This window comes from Microtus ochrogaster, unplaced genomic scaffold, assembly GCF_000317375.1.
Source record: "Microtus ochrogaster isolate Prairie Vole_2 unplaced genomic scaffold, MicOch1.0 UNK12, whole genome shotgun sequence".
In the NCBI taxonomy this organism is placed as follows: Eukaryota; Metazoa; Chordata; class Mammalia; order Rodentia; family Cricetidae; genus Microtus; species Microtus ochrogaster.
The window spans coordinates 904524-930994 of NW_004949110.1; the positions used below are offsets into that span (position 1 = coordinate 904524).

Here is a 26471-nt window from a genome sequence, read left to right on the forward strand (position 1 = left end):
GCATGTATACCTGCAGGCCAGAAGAGGGCACCACATCTCATTATAGATGGGTGTGAGCCACCATGTGGTTGCTGGGAATTGAACTCATGACCTCTGGAAGAGCAGTCAGTGCTCTCAACCGCTGAGCCATCTCTCCAGCCCCTTGTAGTCAGATTTTTCTTTGAGCCTCCAGGTCACAAATAATGACACAGAGACTTATTATTAATTACGAAAACTCTGTCTTAGCTTAGGCTTGTTCCACTAGCTTTTATAACTTAATTAACCTGCTTTTATTAATCTATATTTTACCATGTGGCTTTTTATCTTTCTTTTATTCTGTATTTCCAACTTCCTGCATCTCCATGGTATCGCCTGCCTGCCTCAATTCATCTCCTTTTCCCTTCTCTCCCTGGAAGTCCTGCTTATCTCTCCTGCCTACCTATTGACTGTTGAGCTTTTTGTTACACCAATCACAGCAATATACCTTCACATAGTGCACAAATATCTTACAACATTTCCCCCTTTTGCCTAAATAAAAAGGAAAGGTTTTCACTGTAATACGGTAAAATTATATTCAATAAGAACAATTATCAAGTAACAATTAGATTTACAATGTCCAGTTCATTTGAATTTGACAAATTCAGAGAAATTACTCTGTTATTTATCTTATTCTGATGAGTCCAAAGTTTTATACCTAATTTACTTTCTATCATAGCTTTTATTACTAACTCAAAATTACCTTTTTAGACCTCAAAACATTTTCTTAAATAAACAATTTAAGCTTTTATGTTTCTCAACCTAATACACTTTATACCTCTTTTGTGAGTTTCTTTTCTGAATTTGGCTACAAGGAAAACTGTAACTATAACTATCTCATCTTCAACTCTATCAGAGAACTAAGAAGGATATAATGAGTAAACAGGAAGTATAGAGAAAACAACTTCCAAAACTATAGAAATGACAGAAGCAGCTGGCTGTCTGGACAGTCACATAAGATTCCTCTGCAAGGCTGAGATATCTGTCTTCAGCCTATGGGCTTAGAATATCTGACAGACTTTTCTGTAAAGCAGGAATTTTGAAGACCTTGTCTTGGCAAAGTTAAAAAACTGCCTTCTTTTGTGTCCTGCTTGTCCAATTTGGACAGCATACTGTCAGCAGTAGAGGCAAGGGCAGTTTCTTGCCTAGTGATTAACTTTGACACAATAAAAGCAACCTCCATACAGAGTTACTTTGATGCCCATCATCTTCTCTAAAGTAGATTGGTCCTGCTAGATTCAGATATGTCTTATAGTCATGAAAAACCTTATGTTATTAAAATATCTTAAATGCTATATTCTGTAGGTCTCTGAAGTGTTTGAAGACCACCTATCTATGTAAAATATATCTCTGATTGACCTTGAAAACATATCTAAAATGACTATGACTTTGATTATTATAGATGACTAACTAACTACTAACCAGTTTTCAAGCCTAGAACTTTACATTACATTTTTAAATGAGCTGCACAGGTATAGTGCCTTAAACAAGAATAGAAACATATATGCAGTATTACAAAAATACCCTTAAATTTGTATCAATATACAAAAATACATTAATAAGAATAGAAACATACATAGAGTATATTCTAACAAAAATAACCTTAAATTTGTATCAGTATGCAAAAATCCATACCAATGTCAAATATTTGAGATTAATAGTTGCTTTTTAGGTAAAAATGGATTCAAAATCTATTCTTTTATCCTATCATTCCTATGTCATGTTTCCTGTGGAAACAAAGTTATTACCTCTCCCTCAATGGAACATATTTTCTGGCTTCCATTTGAAGTTAAAATATTCTTAAAATATATAGGTTGGCTTAACTTAGCAGTTTCCATAATCTAATGTCTCTCAGCAGCTATTGTTTTTTATATATCAGCATTTAAAAAAATTCAAAGTCAACAAAACAACATACTGGATTCAGGTACCCTGTGTATTTTCCATCTTTACATGTTATATTTTTATATTACTTTACTCTCTCTTTAAAGACTTTATTATTTTTAAACTAGTTTTTTTATGACTGTCTATACCCATTTTCTGTTCTTTCTTCAGCATCTAATCACATTTTTTAAACACACTGTGCCTTTTTTAGAGGTTTTTCTGCATCTGGACTTGGCTTTACTAAGCACCTGCAGCATTCTCTGACTTCATGAGACGCATCTTAAACTGCTATGTCAGCTGCTGCACAACTTAGCTTTGTGCATGGCACTGGTACACTGGTGCATGTGCTGGCAGCTGACCCCAGCCCTCTTCGAGGCAGTGAGAGCGGAGCCTCATGCCTTTGGGCCTTGGCTTGGTGCAGGTCTATTTGCCCCAGCTCCATTAGGCTTCTACTTAGTCTCCTGCCACTGACTGAGTAGTGTGTTGCCCACTGCTCATAAACCCCATTCAAATGCTCAGAGCAGGGCCTCTTAAAAGAGCCAAGCCTTTGTACACTGCCAGCACCCAGCCTAGTCAGAACTCCACCTCCCCCAGCTTTCTCAGGCCCTATGTCGATTTGTATGCTTCGAGTTGGGCACTAAATGTAGTCAGATTTTTCTTTAGGCTGTCAGCTCACAAATAACAACACAGAGACTTATTATTAATTATGAAAGCTTGATCATAGCTTAGGCTTGCCCCACTAGCTCTTAAAACTTAACCCGCTTTTATCAATCTACATTTTGCCATGTGGCTCTTTGCTTTTCCTTTCATTTTGTATGTCTGACTTCCAGTGTCTTTATGGCGTCTCCTGTGCACCTCAATCCATCTCCTCTTCCTTTCTCTCCCTGGAAGTCCCGCATATACCTCCTGCTTAGCTGTTGGCTGCTCCACTTTTTATTACACACCAATCACAGCAATAAACCTTCGTACAGTGTACAAATATCTCACAACAGGGGTTCTCTGTGTAAACCTGGCTGTCTTAAAACTCATTCTATAGACTAGGCTGTTCTTGAATTCAGAGAGCCTTCTGCCTCTGCTTCTCGAGTGCTAGGATTTAAAAAAGGTGCAAACCACCACTCCCTGGCCTGAAATCTTTACTTTGTTTTTTTTGTTTGTTTGTTTGTTTTAAAGATTGATTTTATTTATATTTATGTGTCTCTATGTATGCACACAAGAGTTTAGTACCTGCAGAGGCCACGAGAGGCCGTTGAATTTTTCTGGCAGTAGAGTTAGAAGCTGCTGTGAGCCATGTGATATGGGTACTGGGAACTGAATTCTGATCCTCTGCAAGAGCAGTAAGTGCTCTTAACTGATAAGCCGTCTCTCCAGGGCCTGGTTTATTCTTTCTAAACATATTTCTTTCATGTTAAAGCTTTTCTTAAAATGTGTTTGTATGTTTTCTATAGATAAGAAGAAACAGCTGTCTACTGGGAGATCTGTAGTCTTGGCTATAGCTTTCTGAGTCACTGATGAAGGGCTTATTGGGATTCAGCTTTTTTTTTTTTTTTTTTTTTTTTTTGAGGGGGAGCAATTATCCTTAAATGCCAGAAACTGAGGTTATGTTTCTGAGTGACTTGAGACACCCAGAGAAGGCTCTAGTCTCCTGGGAGCGTCTCACATCGGTCTGCTGGCATCCGAAAGGGCAGGACTTACTGGTGTCTCAGCCTTTACTGTGCAGAATATTAGTGGTCCTTTCTCCATAGGTTCCTTTGCTGTGAGCCTTTGCCTGTGACTGGATTCCTAGACCAGGTCCTGCTGGGTTTCTTTTCTTCTGGGCAGGGTGATGCCAATCCCCTGGCTACACAGGATTGGCATGGAAACCTTCCAATTTGCTCTGTCCTCAGCTCTACTGGCCCCCAGACATCTGAGGGTCCCTGAGATCTAGAGTCCTGAATCTTCTAGGGTTCTGTTTCTCCATTGTGTCTCCTTGCGGCTTTAGCGCTCAGCATCTGCCGCTTTACCAAGTCAGCTACTTGGTCGGCCATCTGCTTTGCAGCTTCCAGAAGTTCTCTTGCCATCATTCATTTGCTGTCATCATGTCCTCTTACCCTCTGCCTGGGTGGAGTTATGCTTTGTTTACCCCTCAAATGTCAGTGTAGAAGGGCTTCAGCAGAGAGCTGAAGAGCTGTGCCTGCTTGCTCAGTGTGCTGTGGTTCTCTGGAAGTCCCTTCCCTATGGTGTTAGACTGCTGCATGCCTAGGGCGTCTGGGTTGCTGAGAGCATGGACACAGGTCTCTCCTGGAAGAGGGATTTGGATGAGGGGGTGACAACTGGAAACTGAAGAGTTCAGTTCAGTGGTTAAAACCTGGCCTCTGGCCCAGGCTCCTCGTGTTGGCAGATGAGTTCCATTAGCCCTTAAGCCTCCAAAAATGGGGATCATGATGGACAGGCTTAGTGTTTGCTGTAAGGATTAACTGAGAAAGCAAGAGGCACAGATAGCACGGTGCCTACCACATAGTACGCAGTCAGTATGTGGCCACGGTTGCTATTACTCTTTCTACAGCGGTTAACCAAGTGGTTGACCTGTGGATTTGAACCAGAGAAGCCGCCTGGGTTGGGGAGGAGGTGAACTTCCCAGAGAGGGCAGAGGAAATCAGAAGAGTGGGTACCCTGAAACACCCACGGGGCTTGTTCCCAGCTGCCCCACCCAGAGTGCCACCCAGCACCCTGGCTCAGGGACAGATAACTGAACAGGCAAGTCTCTGTGTTCCTTTAGCGGCTGGAATGTATGAGAGCCTTGGCTGGGGGCCTGGGCTCAGGGTAGGAGGAGAGGCAGAGAGCCCAAGCCTGAGGTTTGCCTTGCAGATAGAACTGGACTCCACCACCTGAGGGTGCTCAGGAGGGAGAGTCACCCTTCCCAGGTCAGGCCACACCTCTCTGCTCCATCTGTGAGCCAGCAGTCAAGGGGTGCAAAGCCCAGGATAAGGGGAAAGCAGAGGAACCCTCCACAGCAGGCAGAGTGGCTGCTCCATCTCCCACCACTAGCTCCTTGCTGGGGTGGGACAGGAGACAGTCTCTGCCCAAACAGGGTGGGGATCATCTGAACGAGTGGGTGCTGGATGGGTGGAGCAGCAGTCTTTCCATAGCTTGGGGAACTCTCAGCATCATGTACAGACCACCCACTATCCCTATATGGCCACGCCCCTCAGCTCCCAGCCAATATGTTTCCTGAGCTGCTTTACTGAGACGTGGCTTCCCCTCGCTGGGTCCACAAGCACACGTGTAATAGAGCCCAGGGCCACATATAGAACCTGTCTGCAGACATTCACCCTTATAAAGATGAAGGCATAATAACTCAAAGTGAGGAGGGAGTGGCAGCAGTCCTTGGTGAGTGGTGGGGGTGTGTATAAGAAGGTGTAGAGGGACAGAGACATCTCTTGGAGGTAGGGACACACTCTCAGGGCTTTTAGAGCTGACACTGAAGGGTAGGAGAGGAAGCTGAGCATAGGGAAAACCTGGCAAAGGAAGAACCTAGGAACCTGACGGGGTGAAGGATCAGGGGATGGTCTGCAGCAGGGAGGGATCAGGGGTGTCTGCAGCTAATCCAAGATAGCTGACCTGAAGAACTCCAGGAGTGTCTCTGGGCTGATAGGTGCTTATGTATAGTGGAGAGGTTGCAGCATCCACGCGTCTCTCCCGTTCAAGCAAGGATTCACCCCGGCCCCGAGACAGTGTTTCATGGTGTAACAGCCCTGGCTGTCCTGGAACAAGCTCTTGTAGACCACACTGGCCTCCAACTCACAGAGACCTGCCTGTCTCTGCCTCCTGAGTGCTGGGATTAAAGGCGTGTGCCATCACCGCCTGGCTGTTCATGCCTATTCTTGAAGTCAGGGTTTTGCAGAGTGGGGATCAGGCCTGGGGGGCGGGGGTGGGGTTCTTCGTCTCTTTTCCAACAACCTCCTGTACAGAGACCCTATGACCAGAAACCAGGGCCAGAGAGGGAAATTGGCACACAGGCAGTCAGCTCTTCCCAATATCAAGGTGACAGTAAGACTTCCTACTGGAGTCACCCCACGACTACTCTGACCCTTTGTGGAGTGGCCCTGCCATAATTAGCACAAGAAAGAGCCCCTAGGGGATGGCTGCTGGGTGTGGGGACCTTGGTAGGTGTCCAGCTGTTCGAGGAGCTTGGCTGTGAGCCAGCCAGAGGAAGGAAAGGCTGTTTCTGGCTTTTCCTAAGCAGACACTACTCTGGAATACCTTGGGGCCTCCTACACTTGAGGATGTGAAGGTCGAGAGAGGCTAGGTAGTAGTCCAAAGTCATATAATATCCACAAGAGGAAGGGAAGGCCAGCTGCTTCTGTGACTTTGCAAGCAGACACTGCGGTGGATACTTCTACAGCTTTGGATTGGTCCCTTAGACATAAGGCTGTGACAGTTCAGAGAGGATTGGGGGTAAACTGAGGCAACATAACATCCTCAGCCAAATTGAGAGGTAGGCTGCTATATCTCTAGCTGTCTAGCATCAAGCCCATAGGTGCCCCACCCCCTAGCAAGTTGGCATAGTGTCACAAGGGACTAGTGTCCCTTCTTCCTCCCTCTGTTAGATTCTACTTTGTTTTTTTTTTTTCCTGGGACTTCTGCCTGCTCCAACCAGACTCCATCCTGGCTCCCTGGCCTGGTACCTTCTGTCCTCAAGTCAACCTGGCTTTGGGTTGTACTGATCTCCCACTGACTGGACCTGTGTCCCACCGATTCTGCCTCCTATTATTTCCAACTAAGTCCTTTCTGTCTCGTCACCTAGTTGCCTATATTTGTAGCTCAAATCTCCTTGGACTCTAAGCCCTGGACCCTCCTCCCATCCCTAAGGGACCAAAATGAGCCCTTGCAGGCTGGCAGCACACTCCTACTGTCCTGCTTCCAGACAACCTCACAGAACATTTAGAGTTAATCAAGACAGAGGTGGTTGTGTGGACTAGGGATATCCCTGTTGCCTCCCTGCTCCCTGACTGCCTGCCTGCTGCTGCTGCCGCCACCACCGCTGCCGCCGCTGCTGTATGGCCACCTTTCTAGGCATCACATCTGAAGGAGCGTGTGATGCATATGGGCTGTGCCTGTTCATATTGTCCCATTCTCTTGTCACTGCCCTGGAATGCTTGCTAGAGGAAGGCAGGAAGGACCAGGGAGTAAGGAGCAGGGGGCAGGCTCTTGGGTCAGGGTGGGAGGTGGCCGGGCAGCTGTTCCCCCAGAGGCCTTTTGTTTTATCAGCTGTGGTGTGATGGTTTCCAGAGCTTGGCCCAATCCAGCCTGGCCCCAGGCTCCCAGCAGGGGTAGAGGCCTCAGGAGCTAAGAGCATAGCCACTTGAGGGCTTGGTGGACCTGACCTTTGGAAGAAGGGTGCCAGAGTGTCTGTGGAGGGCCAGTGGCTTGTGCCAAGGCCTGCAATAGGGGTGGGGTATTTATTAGCTGGCTGGAGCTCCAGGCAGCTGAGAGAAGCCTGCAGAACTGCCTTGCGAGGCTGGGGCCACATGATGGGCTGGCCAGGCGGAAGACTGTCATTTTCCCGCTGTTTCCACAAGTCCCACCAGCTCTGCTCTTCCAACCAGGCCTCTCTCATGGGTCTCAGGCTGCCCTCGTGCCCTAAGGGACCTCACTTTACCCTTCCATCCCATTTTCTGCAGCCGTGGGTGGGGCCTGTGCTTGGATGACTCTCCAGCCAAAGACGTCATTGACTTCCCCTCGGTGCTGCCCGGTGTCCTGTATGATGTGAACCACCAGTGCCGCCTTCAGTATGGGGCTTACTCGGTCTTCTGTGAGGACATGGATGTGAGTAAGGGTGTGGGAGTCACAGGCGATGGCCCTCACCAGCCTGAGAGTGGCAGGTTCTGAGAACCTCTGCCTGGCTTGGGCTGGACTCTCAACGGACATGGTGATAGCTAATGTGACCTTCGGCAGAAACCTGGGGTTGGGTGGTCTCAGGCCCAGGTCTGGATTCTGTATCAACCCCCAGGGGACTTTGGACAAGACTCCTAGCCCTCTGGATTTGACTTAGAAGAGAAAAAAAAATCTGCCCTTTAGAGTCCAACAGAGAGTCTTGTAAAGATATGACAGACGCTTCTACCTTGAGTGTTTGAGGAGGTGTAGCGGGGGCTGGAAGAAGGGGCCAGCTGGAGACAGAGCTCAGCTCCAACCCAGCCTGGAGGATAGCCCCTCCCAAGGGCCCCATGATATGATGTGGTTGAGGGGAGGGGCCAGAGGAGGAGCAGACAGTGGACCCTCGCACTTGCACATTCACTTGGTGTACTGCCCCTATGGAAAGTGTCCAGGGGGCTCTAGGGGGAAAATAGGGGCAGACTGGGTGCTCTCACTGGGGAGAGGATGAGGGTGATGCACATGTCTGTTTGCAGAATGTCTGCCACACACTGTGGTGCTCTGTGGGGACCACCTGTCACTCCAAGCTGGATGCAGCCGTGGATGGCACGAGATGTGGGAAGAACAAGGTAGGTGGGAAACCTCGACCCTGACTGAATGCGGGGTGGGGGAGGGCTGTCTGTTCTTTACCACACCACGCCAGACTTCCCTGGGGTCGACTTTAGCTTCTGCTCTTAGTATTCATTTTGTTTCAGCATGGTGTCTGGGCTGTGGGTGACCATAAAGGCTGTCTTGCACCTTCCATCCTCCCGCCTCTGCGACTGTCTTGCTTGCTTTGTTCTCACTGGGATGAGGATGACTGAGAGGTGTCGGGGTTGGGTTGCTCTGCCTCCATCTGTCTCAGTAGTGGTGTCTCAGTGGAGAGTGCGTCCCTGAGGGCTTCCAGCCTGAGGCGGTGGACGGTGGCTGGTCCGGCTGGAGTGCCTGGTCTGTCTGCTCGAGGAGCTGTGGCGTGGGTGTACGGAGTGCTGAACGACAGTGCACACAACCTGTGTGAGTGCGGGGCCCAGGCTGGGATAAAGGACCTGAGCGGAGCGGATTGTGGAGACTGCCTGTGTTCCAGCATGCAGCTCTCAAAAGTATCCTTAGAAGGGCTGAGTCCAATGTCTAAGTCACCACCGGCCACTTCCAGGGAGTGTTCTGGAAGCATTCCTCCAGAGCTGACACCGTTGCAGTCAGGGGAGTGCTCTCCAGAGCCTGGGGAGATGAACTAGAGACCTTGCAGCACAGGCAGGGACTGTAGGGAGGTCGGGGCAGAGGTGAATGCTTAGCAACTGGGTCCTGGAATGCTCAGGGTTCAGGCCCTCCACCCTCACACAAGGGCATCCTTTTCCATTACTCCTAGGCCTCAGTGTGCTCGACTCTATAATGGGATGCTAGCAGAGCCCTAGTTAACTTGCCATTGGATAAAGTCAGGCCACATGGGTGAGGCACTGAGTTCTCCCAGTGCTCTGGGAAATGCCCAGCACCAGCTTCTTCAGACCCCTGAGGAGACTGGCAGCAGTTGGGCAGCCCTGGTGGGGTGGCTGTGGCCTGGGGTGAGCCCCCTTAAGGGGGCTGTAGAGACTCCATGAAACAAGGGGTTGTCTGGCTCTTGTACAAACTTCTTTGCCTGTCTCCCAAGGAGGTAGAATTCAAAGGCAATTCCATCTCAGGACTGGTGCTTCACCAGGCCGGTGGTCTGTACCCCTCTGCATGTCTCCTCCTCCAGCTCAGCCTGGCTGAGATGGGGTGCGTGTGAGATGCCAAGCCAAGGCAGTGTCTCACCTGGGTGGGGCCTGGAGGCTTCCTTTGAGCTGGCTCAGGGTGCTGTCCCCATGACAACTCTCATGACATAAGGCCGGCCCATTAGCTCACCACGTGTTCCCGCTCTCAGCATCCCCCTTAGAGGCAGTCCAACTCCATTCTAGAGACGAGGAAACTGAGGCCTGGAGGATGGCGAGCATTTGCCCATGGTCACACAGCAGGTCTGGCCGAACCTAGGCTTCTTGCTGCCACTCTTCCGTAGATCCTCGGAAACAGGATGGAGGTGTATGGGTCAGAGAGTGGCTCAAGGGTAGGGCAGCATAGCCGAAGACAGGAGGGGACTCTGAGTGCGGAGGATACAGATGTTGCTTGGCATAGGGTACTAGTAGCATGCTCACACCCTGATGGCTTTCCTCGTAGGCCTAAGCACAGAGGCAAGTACTGTGTGGGGGAGCGGAAGCGGTTCCGACTCTGCAACCTGCCAGCCTGTCCTGCTGGCCGCCCCTCTTTCCGCCATACCCAGTGTAGCCAGTTTGATGCCATGCTCTACAAGGGCCAACTGCATACATGGGTGCCTGTGGTCAATGATGGTGAGTCCTGCTACCCATGTAGACACTGGGCCAGGGATGGGGGACATAGAGGCCCCAGTGATATAGGCCCACGTATTGAGGTCGTATCACCCTCAGCCTTTGTCTGCTCCCTGCTATTGTTTGGGGTAGCTGTTCATTCCCAGCTCCTCAGTCTGCAACTCTGCAGATAGTTCTCAGTCCTGTCAGATGCCCTTGGCCTTACTACTCAGGCACATTATGGAGGATGAAGGGGATTTTCCTGATGGCCTCTGTAATGCCTGCTCTTTTGCTTTTGCTCCATGAGTCCTCTGCTTGTCCCCTTAGAGAACCCCTGTGAGCTGCACTGCCGGCCCTCCAAACACTCCAATACAGAGAAGCTGAGGGATGCCGTGGTGGATGGCACCCCTTGCTACCAAGGCCGGGTCAGCCGTGACATCTGCATCAACGGCATCTGCAAGGTGTGTGGGATAGCAAGAGACTCTCCTAGACTCACTGGCGGGCAAGGGATCCACCTCTAGGTCTTTCCTGGCTTCCTCCAGGCTGCACGCCCCTGTCCACTGACTCGAAGACAAAGCCTCTGTGCCCCGCTGTCTCTGGCATTGGACATTCCACAGTTGGCTCTAGATTCTCAGCCACTACCATCGTATTACTTTGTCTCCACCAACTGCCTGTTGCTCATCCCAGCCCACCTGCCTATACAACCCCAGCCATGAAACCAGAGCCTGGATGGGTGTAGGCCCCCGCCTCCTCTCTGATAGGAAGGAGCTGACAAGGTGGTACTGGTGGTGCGCCAGGCTCTGGGCCTGCAGAAAGTGCTGTTTGGCAATAGCTCTTCTGGTTTCTAGTACTGGCTGCTCTTCTATGCCCAGGGCCCCAGCACCTTCCTTACCCTGCTTCTCACCTTTAAAGCTACTGTGTTAAAGGCATGGGTTTAGAGGAAGCCTAGGAAAGAGGTGCTAACCCAGTGTCTTTGAAATTGAATCCTATTTCTGGAAAATTCCACCATGTGCTAGGAGCCATGCTTATCTGAAGCCTTCTATGAAAGAGACTTCCTGCCTTTTGTGTCATGTGATGCTCTCAACACTGCTGTAAGGCATGGACTGATGTCCCCTCTTCATCAGGGGAAGAGTAGCTCATGTGTGACAGGGACACTCCCTGTGATGAGACTGGACCCCAGGCATTGGCTCTTGATCTCCACCTAGGGCCTCCCTACTGAACCCTGGTGGATACCCAGAGGAGGCTGGCAGCCAGCACAAAGGGCCTCCTCTCTGTTACAGAACGTGGGCTGCGACTTTGAGATCGACTCTGGTGCCGTGGAGGACCACTGTGGTGTATGCCAGGGCAATGGCTCTACTTGCCACACCGTGAGCAGAACCTTCGAGGAGGCTGAGGGCCTGGGTATGGTTGGGACTGCTGGACTGCGGATGTGTGCCTGCCATCTTAGTCTCTGCCCCTTGCCTAGACTAGACGTGACTGGCAGCGGTCTCCTTGTCTGGTCAGGGTCCTCCCAGAAGTCAGTGAGACCCTGTCCCAAGTGAGACCTGTCCTGGTGGTCCTTCTATTCTAGGGACTGAGTGATCTGTCATCTCTTCAGAGAGCTGCTGTCTTCTGACCCTTCAGAGACCTTCCCAGGGCTGTGCCTCAACTTTGGGGTCTTAGTTACATAGGGCTTAAGTGCCAACCGTGTGCTCAACTGTGGGGGACACCTTGGGGAAGAGCTCACGGGGTGACAGAATCTTCGCTGTGATGAATGCAGTAGGCTGTGTACTTCAGGGAGGGAAGGAAACACTCATAGGAGGTGGATGATGATGGATTCAGGAGGCTGGGTGAGGAGAACCCCAGCTAGAGCCCGTGGACTGTGAGGCTATGACGCTGGGCTCCACAGCTTGCATTTCTTTCTCTCAGTGCTTCATCTCTGTAAAATGGGAATGGCAACAGTGCCTGTTACAGCATGGGGTAGTGCTGCGTAGACCCAAGCGCAGTGTTCCATAACTACAAAAGAGAAGTCAGGTTGACTAGAGAAAAGGAGAGGGGCCCAAGCATTTTGGCTTTCCATGATGGGAGAGATTATAGACAAGGCTGTGAAAAAGACTAGTTCAGTCTTCCTGGAGAGTTACGCTGGGCCATGGGTCAGCGGGGAAAGATCTGTGGACCCTTTCTGAGGCCTTGGTGACCCAGAGTGGATATAATACCTGCCCTGTGTGGGGACTTAGAATCCCGAGCTGATGATAGAGTCTTTGGCTTCATCAGCATAGACAAAAGGAAGCAAGAAGGTGGCGGGGGTGGCGGGGGAGGTAACAACTGACTGCTTGTCCCGGAACCCAAACGCTGTCCAACCCTTGCCAACAGGGTACGTGGATATAGGGCTGATCCCAGCCGGAGCCCGAGAGATCCTCATTGAGGAGGTAGCTGAGGCTGCCAACTTCCTGGCCCTGCGGAGTGAGGACCCAGATAAGTACTTCCTCAATGGTGGCTGGACCATCCAATGGAATGGGGACTATCAGGTGGCGGGCACTACCTTCACCTATGCGCGCACAGGCAACTGGGAGAACCTCACATCCCCCGGCCCCACCAGTGAGCCTGTTTGGATCCAGGTACCTGCCTCTCAAGGCCAGGATGGGAGGACTAAAACGGGGTGGTCCGCCAGGTAGGATATACAGGGAAACCTTAGGGCTGTCATAGGCTATGGTTCTGGGTTGGGCTCAGCTGATGGGGTCTCTGAATCTCTGTCTCAGTTTTCCCATCTCTAGAGTAGGTTTCCAATACAGCTCAGTTTACAGAGGTGGCTGGGGACGACCCTAGGTGCAGGTGCTAGGCAGATGAGGAAGGGCCCCTGGGCTCATAGCCCCCCCCCATTTGATTGTTCCAGCTGCTGTTCCAAGAGAGCAATCCTGGGGTACACTACAAGTATACCATCCACAGGGACAGCCATGATGAAGTCCAGTTACCTGAGTTCTCTTGGCACTACGGGCCCTGGAGCAAGTGCACCGTCACTTGTGGCACAGGTGAGACTCACACTTGATGAACCCTTCAAGCTTATGTGTGATCACATGTAACACTCACCCCCGGGCTTTGAAGTGGGTCTTGTTATTTATTTCCAGTTTATAGAGCTCAAAGTCTTAAGCCAAGAAGCAGTGGTGTGGGCCCACTTAGCCTGCTGACCCCTTTATTGCCTCCAAGTGTAGGGTGTCATGGAGGGAAGCCTGGGAGGCCACTGAGGTCAAGGAGGCCTGTCTTCACCGCGACAGAGGCAGCAGAGCCCTGTTCTGTGAGGGTCTGGACAGAGAGGGTGTGTTTACGTCCTTTGGGATACCCTGGTGCCAGGCCCAGGCTGAATCGCCATGGCTTCCAGGTGTGCAGAGACAGAGCTTGTATTGCATGGAGAGGCAGGCGGGACTTGTGGATGAGGAACACTGCGAACATCTCAATCGGCCCGATGACCGCCAGAGGAAATGCAGTGAGGAGCCCTGTCCTGCCAGGTAAGCATGCTGTCCCCAACCAGACTTCTAATTCCTAAGTGTCCTGCTCTCTCCTTTGCATTGGGACCCTGGTACCTCTGGGGAAGAGAGCAAGTAGCTTGTGGCCTCTTCTCCCCAGGTCAGAGGCATCAATCCATGGACCTGGCTTGGCCCTTGAGTGTCCTTGGGGAGCCAGTGCCAGCCTAGATGTTCTTGATCACTCCTCTTTGTGTCACTGGGTATCTTGTCCAGGTCCCTGGGGTGACGGTGGTGGGAGTGAAGAGAGCTCCGCTACTGGGTTTCAGGGGCGGAACACCAACTTGGGGTTTGGCTCTTGGGGATTATTCTCCATTCAGCCCTGTCTGCACCCCGATGGCCTGAAGCCATGCTGTGGCCACCTTTGCTCATGATAGGGGCTAATATCACACTATCATCACTGTGTGCTCCTTGCCAGGTGGTGGGCAGGGGAGTGGCAGCTGTGTTCCAGATCCTGTGGACTTGGAGGTCTCTCTCGCCGGACCGTGCTCTGCATACGCAGTGTAGGGCTGGATGAGCAGCGAGCCCTGGAACCACTTGCCTGTGCGCATCTTCCTCGTCCCTTGGCTGAAACCCCATGCAACCATCATGTACCCTGTCCTTCCACCTGGGGTGTGGGCAACTGGTCTCAGGTAAGCGTACGGAGGATAGGGAACCTGGGTCTGGTACCACCATGACCTCAGAAAACCTGTACAGAATCCTTACTGCTTGTTACATGGGGTGGGAGGGGGCCTGGAGCGTTTCTGGGACAACACCGTTTACAAAGCCGTGGGGACCAGGAATTCCCTGGCATGTTGACTATCATCTTGAACCTTAAAAGCATGGCCACAAAGGGCTGGCTGAGACCTCTGTCACTATGATACCAGCAGTAGGCAGGTTCTGCCACCATGCCCGGGATTTTCCCAGAAGCCCCATCCTCTTTTGCAGTGCTCTGTGACCTGTGGAGCTGGCATTCGGCAGCGGAGTGTCCTCTGCATCAATGATACCGATGTTCCCTGTGATGAAGCTGAGCGACCGGTGACTGAGGTCACCTGTCTTCTGCCTCCCTGCCCACGCCCCATGTACATGACAGGCACAGATGGCTCCGGCAGTGGTTCCTCCAGCCCTGAGCTCTTCAATGAGGTTGACTTCATCCCACACCGGCCGGCCCCACACCCTTCACCGGCATCCTCACCCAAGCCAGTGAGCATCAGCAATGCTATTGATGAGGAGGACCTGGAACTTGATCCGCCCGGGCCTGTGTTCGTGGATGACTTCTATTACGACTACAATTTTATTAACTTCCATGAAGACCTGTCTTATGGATCCTTTGAAGAACCCCATCCAGACCCTGTTGATGCAGGGGGTTGGACAGCATCACCCTACATCAGATCCACTGAACCGACCCCAGATGCTCCAGTGACTACTGCAGGGACTCCTGGAGTTAAGGAAGAGGGGGTTCTGGGAGCTTGGTCCCCTAGCCCTTCACTCAGCCAGGCTAGCCATTCCCCACCTGTATTCTTAGAGCAGACCCCTGTGAACCCCTTGACCAATTTCTTATCCGAGGAAGATATTCCCATGGAAGTCCCTGAAGTTGGGCTCCCCAGCTTGCCCTGGCCCCCTGCTTCAGCTGATGGCATGGTGACACCTGTTACCCCTGGAAACCCTGATGAGTTACTAGAGAGAGAAGACAGGCAGGACCAGTCACCCACTCCGTGGTCTAATAGGAACAAGGTTTCCAAAGATGAGGATACCTTGGGCCATACATCACCAGCTCTGCCCCATAGTCCTACCTCCACACAGCCCTCTTCATCCTACATCAGCACCAATCAAGCATCTCCTGGTCCTGATACGGTGGAAGAGTGGACAGAAGGGCCTGTGGCCTGGGACCCAGTGTCAGAGGGTGACCTGAAGCCTGTGCGTGGTGAGCAGTGGTCCACTGTGGAGGTGGCTCCTCCTCTTCTTCCTTCCCTGGCCACTGTACCAAGCATCTGGGACAGGGACAGTCCCATGGAGCCAGGAACTCCTACCTTTTCAGCCCCAGAACTGGGCTCACAGAACTCAAAAACTCTGGCATTGCCGGGAACTTCCCTTTGGACAGCACCAACTGATCTAAGTAGCCCAGGACCAGGCCAGCCACAGCCCCCTAACCCTGAAGGGACCCTGAGCTCTGTGCTGCTGCCTAGACCAGTTCAGGAGACTTACACTAACAGTAGCAAGGACCCTGAGGTCTGGCCTTTGCAGCCCAGCCCAGTGGAGGATGTGTCCCCTACAGATCTGCTGCCTGCCAAGAATGCCACTTGGCAAGTGGGCAACTGGAGCCAGGTGAGTTGTGTGGTGCCAGGGATGGTGGGGAGTTTGAGCAGGACCCTGGGACTCAGTTTTAAGCAGAGAAAGACCTAGCCGTGTTCATCTTGCCTCCCTTGGAGAATAGTATATGGTTCTTGGGATGAACTCACTGACGGCCATGGTGGGCTGAGGCTCCACGAAGCAGAAAGAGTATTATTCCAACTGTCGTGTTGCCTTGAGGCTAGTCCGTCCCACTGAACCTCAGTTTCCCAACTTGTGAAGTGGAAGCGGAGTGAGGGGCCCCATCTGCTTGAGTTTTGAGTCCTTAGTGGGTCATTCCTAGGCCACATGGAGGGCTTCAGAAACATCAGTAACTATGAATTCAGTGCAGCTGGGAGGAGTGTCCTTATACTAACCCGTCTGCACAGGAAATGGAGATCGCCCCTTAGCCAGCTGGAAAGGTACAGAAGGCCTCTTTCCATCGCTTCCAGACCCAGCACTGCCTAGGTTAGCTCCTCCAGAGGCTTCACCCTCCTTTGTTAGCGATCCCGTAATGTTCTGAGTTGTATGGAAAAAAAAGACGACCTGTGCCCCTTCTCTAGATTGTCATTGGAAGAGATCTTGTGGGGGAGATTTACTCATTTAGCTGCTTGAATTAGGGCCCAGAGTTCCCTGGTGAGGGAGAAGCCACAGAATGGCAGAATAGGTAGTGGGGCCTACAGGGCTCACCGGAGCAGGGCTAGTTAACTGCAGGTGACATTTGACTTTTGAGTCTCCTTGGGTTGTGGGGCTGGCAGGGTGAGGGTCTGCTGGGCTTACAGACATCCTCTGTGGCCCACAGTGTTCCACCACTTGTGGTCTGGGCGCCACCTGGAGGCTGGTGCGCTGCAGCTCTGGCCGCGATGAGGACTGCCTCCCTTCTAGCCGGCCCCAGCCGGCCCGCCATTGTCACCTGAGGCCCTGTGCTGCCTGGCGCACGGGTAACTGGAGTAAGGTGAGTGAGGAGGGAGCCTTGAGTCTCATGGCCTTCAGTCAGAGACCAGCAGGGCAGGGTGGGTGCCTGTCTGTCCTCATCTCTCTGGGAGCCCCTCATTCGGCATGACCTGGCCTGGCCCAGCTCATGCTGCTGTCCTTCCTCTGCATCCCCACCACACGCCAGCCATTGGACTTCTTTTTCACCAGCTCACCCTAATTCTCTCTGTCCTGTCCCCTGGGGCTGTCACCTCATGTCGAAGTCTTCTGGGGGCTTCTTTGGCCCAGACTGGAAGGTCTAACCCTGCCGTACCATAAACTTAACTGGGTCATATTGCGTGCACGGGTTTGTAATGTGTCTACATGTGTGCTCCTTGGTCTTCAGTGCTCCCGCAATTGTGGCGGAGGCTCCTCCACAAGGGATGTCCAGTGTGTGGACACACGGGACCTCCGGCCACTGAGGCCCTTCCACTGCCAGCCTGGGCCTATGAAGCCACCCACCCGACAGCTCTGTGGGACCCAGCCCTGCCTCAGCTGGTACACCTCTTCCTGGAGAGAGGTGAGACCTGGGCCTGGGGGTAGGGACTACGGACCCCCTCAGGCCCTGGCTCTTCCTAATACCTCCTTGTTCCTCCAGTGTTCCGAGGCCTGTGGTGGTGGTGAACAGCAGCGTCTGGTGACATGCCCAGAGCCAGGTCTCTGTGAGGAGTCGCTGAGACCCAACAGCACCAGGCCCTGCAACACCCAACCCTGCACACAGTGGGTGGTGGGGCCTTGGGGTCAGGTGAGCAGGATTCCTTGAGGAACTGGGAGCCATCCTTGGCAGGTAGCCCCTGGTCCTTAGGCTTTGAAGGATGAGTGGTCGGGTGTGTGTTGTGTGCTAGTCTCTCTGGGGTCATTAAATATGCAGTAGGGACCAGATGAAGTCCTTGTACTGTGCCAGGGAAAATCAGATAGAGGGGGAAAGGCTGTGTGTGTGGAATCCTCTGAGGAGGAGACTTCAGACTGATACCTAAAGGAATGAGCGAAGATGAAGGGAGGGATGAAGAGACTAGCAAGTGCTGAGCCCTGAGGCAGGAATGAAGAGGGGTGCTCAGCGGATGGCACAAAGACAAGGGTGGCAGGAGGGGAGCGGAAGGGCCTCCACAGGCCTGTTGGGAGCTGATTGGCTCAGGAACCTCAGTGATTCCTCCATCTACTGGTTGCTGAATGACTGGGCAGAGCTTTTTCTTCACCTTTAAAATGGGGGCAGCATAGAGGAGGGATGGAAGATTGGGGAAGAACACGGAGCCTGTGTGGTGTCAGCATAGATTAAACCTGAAAACAGTCTGACTCAGGGTGGGGACACTGGCTGAGCCCCTCTGCCTCTTCTGTGTCTTCCGAGCACTGTGGTCTCACCCCAGTGTCTGCCTTCTCTGTGCAAGGTGCGTTTTGCATTTCTTCTTGTCCTCGCTGCCAGGGCAGATGCCTCCCGTGCCAGCGGGGTCAGAGATGGCTTCCTGGAGAGGGTGGTACTGTGCAGTGCTAGCCGGTCACTGACCGTGATGGCTGGTGCTGGGGACATTCTGTCCTCTCTCCTGTGCAGTGCTCAGCCCCCTGTGGTGGTGGTGTTCAGCGGCGCCTGGTCAAATGCGTGAACACTCAGACGGGTTTGGCAGAGGAAGACAATGACCAGTGTGGCCATGAGGCCTGGCCTGAGAGCTCACGGCCATGTGCCACTGAGGACTGTGAGCTGGTTGAGCCACCACGTAAGTGTCTCCCTACCCCTGGGGATGGGTGGGCAGGGGAAGAAGGGTGGCTGGGAATTAGAGAACCATCCAGATGTTAGTTCCAGAACAGCTGCTGTTCTATTTACAGTTCCCTCAAACCACATGGTCACCTTAACTGGGAGGCCACAGGGCGCTAAGGTTCAAAACTGGGAATCAGCCAAGGGGAATCCCAGCCACTCAGGCATTCTGCAGGCAGCTTCTGTAGCCTTGGGGAGCGGAAGGAGCCCCCTGCTCTCTCAGTTGTGACAAGCTTTTTCCCCTTGGGGTCTTAGTCCCCAGAGTGAGGCGAGGATGCCCTTGGGCTCTGGGCACTGCCATTCCTAGGAGGATCACAGCCTGCAGTGAGCAGCGGGGCCACAGGAAGGACTCCTTCCCAGGGTCCTGCTGCCACTGCCGCCTATGGGCTTCCTAGCCAGCTGTGCCATTGTGGAGCAAAGGCCTGAGCCAGAGGTGGCTCTGGAAATCACCTCCTTCCTGAGGCTCCAGATGTCCCCAGCTGTGCTGAACACAGAAAACAATGTGGCCCCTGAGTCATATCTGGGCACCCATTCCCCAGACGTGTAGTCTTGGGCTCTATTTCCCTACCTGGATTGTCATTTCCTCATGCATTATGTGGCCCACAACCCTTATTCTAGTACGGTGGGGTCTGAGGATTAAGGGCTCAGTACGGCTAGTGCCCTTGCTTAGCACAGGCTAGACCACTTTACCCTCCTCCCGTTCAGCAGCCATTACTGTCCTCCACTGCAAAGGCAAGGGAATCTGAGGCCACCTCTGATAGTTGAGGGAACGCAGGAGCTTGGCACTTACCTACTGGGTTGCCGGACCTGTTACCAGGATAGTTTGTGGGTGTCAGCCCCAATCTGTCTCTCCCTGCTCTGCACAGCCTTCACTACCAGCAGCTGGCTCCTGGGGTACTGGCTTAGGACCAGAGCGGCTGCTACTGTACCGTTCTGCCCATTGCCTCAACATGCCAAGAAAATGCCAACCTGGGTTTCTCAGGCCATTCCCTCTTGTCTTGCTCTCCTTGGTTCCCCGCATCTATCTGAACCAATGAGACACTTCAGCAAGGCCGAGTGCTGTACCACAGTGCTTGCCCTCAGGACTGATGGTGCCCGTGGCTCTTCTGTCTCTCACACCCAGCTCAGGGTTAGCAGAGTCAGGGGTAGCTATGATCCCAGGTGGTGCAGCTAGACAGGGCAGGAACTGAAGCTCCACCAGAAATAGCCTGGCTTAGGAGGCTTGTGGCCTTGCAAGGTCTCCCAGGGGAACGGGGAGGGTGGTCTCAGCAGGGACTTAAGGAAATGACTAGGCTGTTCCCCAGTGCTCACCCACATGAAGAGTTTCATGGCCCTAGCGAAGGGAGCCAATCAGGGAAGACTCTTGGACCCCAAGCCCCTGGAGCTTCCAGGATGTTTTGATGACTTGTGCAGTTGTGGGACGGGACATTTGGAAATCCTGGAAACTCTAGGGTGTGCCATCACCATGGCAAAGCCGCCGGCACGCCTCGTTAGTTATGTGGCCTTCCCTGTGGAGGTGGGGCGAGTCACCAAGAGGAAACCTTCACCCGGTGGTTAGGCCTGCCTGAGGTCACCCAGGGGAACTGCTGTGCAGGCCGACAGAGTTTGGAGTTGCTGCCAAAAAGATGGGGCAGAGGAGTCTTTTTGCTGCCTGGTGCCCTCTGCCACACCTGGGGTTGCCGTAGACTAAGGCTCCAGGTTGCCCGCCTGTTCCTCCTCCCCAGGGAGTCTGCAGAAGTAAGTGGGGTCTCAGGCAGCTGCTGCTTCAGCAGCAGCAACAACAGAGCAGTAGCACCGGGAGGGAGGCCAAGGGTCTGGAAGCAAGCCATTTCCCCAAATAGCTTTCCCAGGAGAGCCAGCCAGGCCTTAGCCGCTGACAGCAGGGCTTGGAGAGTCACCCTCTCCTGTGCTGTGTCACCAGGAGCCTGCACCCAGCCGCAGGTCCCTTTGTGGTCCTGGCCAGGCCCAGTTTTCTGGGCCATAACCCAGTGAAACGGGTGAGGATGAAGGGGGCCCACATGAGCCTGGGGGCGGGGCGGCAGGGTGCAGTGGTGGCAGCAGAGGCACATGGGACTTAAGGTGGCAGGGATGTGGAGGGGATGCAGACTGACACAAGTGTGGGAGGTAAAGTTGTGGGCTCGGTCCTGTCGGGTACCATGACTGAACAAGGATGGAAAGTGCTGGAAGGCTTGCAGCATTGCTGGGTAGGCTCTTGGGCATCTCATGGCCTCCTGAGGTGGTCAAGGATGGGGTCTCAGAATCTTTCTTCCAGAAAGTTAAGTCAACGCTGTCAGTAGTTCAAGGGCAGACGAGTCAGGGACAACAGCTAAGGACTTGGGGTTCTGATTCTGGGGCCCTCCTTCAGAAACGGGGTCTTTTCCTGGCTCCGAAGTCTTCTTAAGAATACTGAGTGAGGTAAGGGGTCTTTCAATCCAATTACTGGGTGATGAAGTGTGGTTCTGGGTGCCACGCCCACCGATTCTAACCATCCTACTGCATCTCTTCTTATCTCTTCCCATTCCTAGGTTGTGAACGGGATCGCCTGTCTTTCAGTTTTTGTGAGACACTGCGCCTACTGGGCCGCTGCCAGCTACCCACCATCCGTGCTCAGTGCTGCCGCTCATGCCCCCCGCTCAGCCGTGGTGTCCCTTCCCGAGGTCACCAGCGGGTGGCTAGACGCTGAACAGAGGCCTGGCCTCCACCAATGCACATACAAACTGACCCATGACACACAGACCTCAGTGCCCCACCACAGGCTGCGGTGGAGCCCTGCTCCTCGTGCCCTAATGGTGCTAACCCCATCCCTGTGCAATGGCAGGCTGGGGACCTCTCTTCCTCTCAGAAAAGGTATTTTTTTATTCTGTTTGCACATTTGTTACTGTTTTACATAAATGAGTATCTACCCTTTCAAAGCAGCTTGGCCTTGTCTTGGGTTTGGAGACTCTCCAACATGACCCCCTACCTACCTACCTATCAAATGGCTATGACCCTGTTCCTTGTTAAAGCCCGGAGAGACAGCAGCGTCTCTGTTCCTGTGGGGGCAGATCAGCATGGGCAGCACCGAGGCCACACAAAGATGCCTGATGCAGACATGGAAGATCCTGAAGTGGGTAGATGGCTTCGAGGGAAGGCGTGTCTACAGAGGGTTACACAGCGGGAATGGGAAGGTCTTCTTTGTGGGGGTTCAGGTTGGCAGCGGCCTAGGGAATCCTGTTCACTTTCCCACTCATTCCACACCCCTGCCCGCTACCTTCCATTAGGGGTGGAGCCACATGCCCTCATGCAACTGAGGCTGTCTTGTCTCCCACAGGGGCTCCCTGTGGCATGACAGTAGGCACATGTGATCTGCTACGTGGGAGCAGCTGGGCATGCAGGTACTTTGAAGGTTCTGTTTTACTCTTCCTTCTGGCTGTGAGTCATCCTTTGGATGTCTTGTGGAAGGTATTATGCCCCTCCTCCAAGTCTGAAGCCTGGGGTTCTAGAGGACGACACTGGTCACGGTTTATTCTCCAGAGTGAGTTGTATATGGAAACATGAAGGAATCTGATCACTGAGAATGTGGGTACACTGGAAGTCACTTCTTGAGACTGGGAAATGGGATCAGAGGATGGAGCCAGTCAGCACTGTGCCTGTCCCAGGATGTGCTCTACCTAGGAGTGGGGAGGGTGGATCAGGGGCTGTTGTTCTCAGGAGTAAAGGTTTTTGTCTAGCTCCAGGTTCCCTATTCTCACACCATCTCATCAAACATTACAGGTGACGTTCACAGTGGAAGTAAGTGACTAGGAGGTACAGGCACAGTATAGCTCTGGAGCCCCTACCTCCTCTTCTGGGCTCCAGGCAGGCCTATATGTGGCTTGGTCAAGTACAGACAGTTGATCAGGTTACTCAGAAAAGCAAGTCACTGGTTGCGTGTGTGCATCCAAACACTTCCATGCTCAGGGTGGAGAAGCATTGGGTTTGCTTCCTGTCTATGTCTGCAGCTGTCCTGTGGGACCCAAAAGGCCCTGGAGACCCATGCTCTGAGTAATGGCTTCCTACAACTTTGCCCAATCCACTCCCCATGGCAGCTCCTCACTAAGATAGGAACAGAGCCGTTTCCTTGTTCCAGACCCACACACATCAGGGATTGGCACTGTGGCAGAGACCTAGGGTTCCTGACCCAGCTTTGGCCTTGCTGAATAAATCCATGTCTCCCTAAGAGTAGCAGTTTACCAGGTCCAGGCCTACACTGAGGAGCCCTGCCCCCACCTCCCGTGTGGAAAGACATTTGGTCCTAATCATTCTTGTGTTTTTCCAGAGATGGCTGGGGGAGTCCCCAGTGGCAGCTGGGCCTGAGCTGTCTGCCCAGACAGGAGGCAAACAAACGATGACTCAGGCTGGGCACGCACAGCTGGTACAGGAGGGTACCTGTCTCCCAAGGGGAGAGGTGGGGTGGCAAGGACTGTTCCAGACGCAGGCAGCATCTCACTTTATGGCTTTGACCTCTGCCCTCAGCCCTTGGTCACAGTTCAGCCATGACACTCAGGCCTACCAGTTCTGAGAAAGGCATCCTGTTCCTCCTATCCCAGTGGAACACAAGACTCAGCAGGCTGGCAGACTGGATGCCAACCCCGTAATGCACACCCCATGCTCCAAGACCATGCAGAGGCTTCCATCACAAATGACTACAGCTACCTTTCCAGGCAGGATGTAATACAAATTAGTTTATTTCTCCCTTTATGAGTCTAACATTTAACTCAAAGATGAGCACAAAAGCTGCTGTGATACAAAAGGACAGTTGCTTGATGGTGTGCCCTCAAGTCCTCCAGCTGCCCACAGAAGAACCTCAGGCACTGGGCTTGCATCCAGCCTCTATCTTCAAGGACTTCCCTGAACAGGCCCACCCAGAGGTGGGTGGATCAGGAAGACAGCACTGTACAGAGAGTGAGAGGGGCTGTGCAGTAACAGATAACAAAACCCGACTGGGTGCCTAACTGCCTGTAACTAACTGCCTGTATCCACAGAGCACAGCTGACACCAGAGGCTACCTGGGTGAGCAGAAGTGAGGAATGGACAAGGCTAAGAGGAGAAGGTCGAACAGGAACAGGAGGGAGTTGCAGTTTGGGATGTTCAGGTCGATATAAATACATACAAGGGAGCTGTGCACACAAAATAGAACTTGTTATATAAAAGTCTTACAGAATCTAGAAAAACCTTAATAAAATAGTCTATAAAAATATAAAATGTAGTGAAAATATAAAAGTATTAACAGTTGAACTATTGGTAAATCCCACCAGAGGGGGCTCTGAGGGCAGGGAGCTCCCTGCACCATGGCACGTGCATTTGGACCCATATGCTGGAGGCTATGCTTTGGGTTTCTCAGCCCACAAGGTTCACCAGGAAGGAGCCACGTGTTGCATGCTGGGTAAAGGTTCAAATGAACGGCACCACGAGGCAGCCCCTGATGTTAGGGATACCTGGCTGGTGGCTGGTTTAAGTCTGGAACCTCAGGGCACTGGAGGGTAAAGAGAGGTCTCAGTGATGAGGGAATGGGAGGTGATGACTCCAATCACTGGCTTTATGCCTCTGTGAGGAGCCTGTGTCATTCTGTCCCGAAACTGGAATGAAGGCAACCATGCCCTCTCAGCTCTGCAGGGAGGAGAGTCTGAACCTTTTGAGACTTTACCTGGCCTCTGAAACTGCTTGGAAAACTAATGCTGTCTCTCAGGGGATGGTAGAAGAGCATACTGGGGATTTTTTTTCCCTTTTGCATTGCTGGGACGGAACCCAGGCCATGCCAGGTCACATATTCTACCACTAAGCCACGTCTCCAGAATCACCAGATACTTTTAAGATGCCTCTACTGGGCACACACTGCTAAAAGAGAATTTATGTCAAATACATATTTGGACTGACTGCTTTCATGGGAAACTGACATGGCAACTGAGATCAGGCATCTGGAGCTGAGCCACGGGGCTCCAACCCCATCCTACTGTACCTCCTTAGCAGCTGTCCCCAAGGCTGACAGCCATCATTTCATAGGGGGTGGGCTTTCTTCCGGCATTTGGTTTCAGGGAGGCCCCGAGAATAGCAGTGAGGCCATTGTCCAATTCAGACAGCTCCCTGAAGAAGCCAGGCCTCAAACCACCATCCTAAAGTCACAATGATGACACTTCATACCTGAAATGAGACAAAGGCTATTGACTAAATATAGAGACCAGCTCCTTTTACACGGTAATAAAAAAAAAAAGCAACTTTTAGAGAAGCTGAGCACAGTCTAGATGCTGGAAAAGCGACTCAGCCATTCAAGTGCTAAAAAGTAGATAGCAAAAACAGGAAAACCAGTCATGGAAAAAGCACTTCTTACAACTGCCTTGTTCCAGTTCTTAGTCTCACTGTTTATACTAGCTAAGGATTGTTTCCTATTTGTTTTCCAGGTAGTGTAAGATAGTCCATTTAAGGCTGTTTCCCTTGTGTTCCAATAATACTGTGTTAGAAAATGCTTTCTCATGACAGCCACCCATCAGGGATGCTTAGGGTTGAGCAAAAATAACCACCCTTGTTCAGACCCTTTCTAAGCTTCAAGAAGGAAGTGTTCCAAGTCCCCAGAATATGCTATGCCAGAGGCCACAGTGACCCCAGCTCCCTGCTGGGGACAAGGATGATCCAGGCAACGTAAAGAGCTCGTCACTCTTGTCCTCAGGCAAAGATGCTTCCGGGGCTAGGAGGCTGGCAGTCAGCCTCACTCCCCACCCAGTCGCTGGACATGATATCAGAGCCTTGGCCACTGCCATCCAGGAGTCAGCAAGCCACAGCTCTGCCACATCTGAAAGTTTTTCCCATATTCCATCACGCAGAGGTGGGCCTACTGCAAGGTTCATTTGGAACCCCAATCCAGTCACACTTAGAGAATGGCACCTCCAAGTCATCCACAGCAGCTGTTGGAGGTGTGTCAATCCCCTGCAAGTCAGGATAGAGCAACACTGGCAAAACAGCTGGCGACGAGAACAGTGGGGCTAGCTGCAGGGCAGGGTGAGTGCTACAGGCTATGTATGAGAGCAAAGGCTAGTCCAGACGGGGCTGTGGCTGGCAGTGTGAAGCCACCAGCAGAGGGCTCCCACGCCCTCTAGGAAGGCTGCTTCTGAATAAGAGTTGTGCTTGGTTTTTTAAGAGGTCCCTCTCCTTATGATGACCTTTTCCCCTGGAAGCAGCCACGCTGAAGCCCTGTAGGCATTTCTCCACAGTGCTGTCCATGAATAAAAAGAAAGAGCACAGGGAGACGTGGAGCATAGTAAATTTTGCAGGGTGAAGCACTCACACAACTGGAAGATGCTGTAAACAGGCCCTTGGGAACAGTCAACTGGCGAGTCACCAGTAGGGCAGCAAGCATGGCGGTGGTATATGTGACTGAATGCTGTGGCGTAGAAATGGCTGTAAAGCCATCAGACCTCTGCTCCCAAATGAGAGATGAGAAAGTGCAGCTTAGTTTTGGACATCTGCCCAGCAGATACCCAGAGGCCACAGATGTTACATTCTGGCAGCTGAATGAACAGAGACATGCCTGGAGTTCTCTCTGCTACTTTTGGTTATAAAGGCAAGAAGAGCAGCATCCTAGGGTGGAGGTCCATTCAAGTGTCTTCCTCTTCATCGCTAACCAGCTCGCCTTTGTCAGGGCTAGTGTCCCGCTCACGCAGGAAATCCTCTCGGATGGCCTCCAGCTCTGTCAGCTCCAGCCGGACCTTCTCCAAGTGGTAGGCTCGCCGGTTCCGAATCTGGCGCAGGGGGAAGGGGTTCAGATCCCCAAAGGAGATGCTGATTAGCTTCCTGGTGGGACAAAGAGCAGAGGCATCA

The 26471-nt window shown here is 52.3% G+C and overlaps 2 protein-coding genes across 2 annotated transcripts in view; one reads left to right on the top strand and one right to left on the bottom strand.

Annotated features, from left to right (window-relative positions):
- Adamts7 (ADAM metallopeptidase with thrombospondin type 1 motif 7) overlaps positions 1 to 21500 on the top strand; it is a 45676-nt gene extending 24176 nt beyond the window's left edge. Inside the window, exons 9-24 of the mRNA XM_005366645.2 lie at positions 7557 to 7701; positions 8283 to 8375; positions 8654 to 8799; positions 9973 to 10142; positions 10446 to 10579; positions 11399 to 11519; positions 12471 to 12715; positions 12991 to 13126; positions 13474 to 13600; positions 14034 to 14247; positions 14543 to 15919; positions 16725 to 16877; positions 17241 to 17414; positions 17493 to 17639; positions 18441 to 18603; positions 21167 to 21500. Coding sequence (XP_005366702.1) covers positions 7557 to 7701; positions 8283 to 8375; positions 8654 to 8799; positions 9973 to 10142; positions 10446 to 10579; positions 11399 to 11519; positions 12471 to 12715; positions 12991 to 13126; positions 13474 to 13600; positions 14034 to 14247; positions 14543 to 15919; positions 16725 to 16877; positions 17241 to 17414; positions 17493 to 17639; positions 18441 to 18603; positions 21167 to 21324 — 3703 coding nt within the window. The 3' untranslated portion in view covers positions 21325 to 21500. The remainder of the gene's footprint in view (positions 1 to 7556; positions 7702 to 8282; positions 8376 to 8653; positions 8800 to 9972; positions 10143 to 10445; positions 10580 to 11398; positions 11520 to 12470; positions 12716 to 12990; positions 13127 to 13473; positions 13601 to 14033; positions 14248 to 14542; positions 15920 to 16724; positions 16878 to 17240; positions 17415 to 17492; positions 17640 to 18440; positions 18604 to 21166) is intronic.
- A 1829-nt stretch (positions 21501 to 23329) lies between these two features.
- Tbc1d2b (TBC1 domain family member 2B) overlaps positions 23330 to 26471 on the bottom strand; it is a 71924-nt gene continuing 68782 nt past the window's right edge. Inside the window, exon 13 of the mRNA XM_005366647.3 lies at positions 23330 to 26444. Within this exon, the coding sequence (XP_005366704.1) occupies positions 26249 to 26444 (196 nt within the window). The 3' untranslated portion in view covers positions 23330 to 26248. The remainder of the gene's footprint in view (positions 26445 to 26471) is intronic.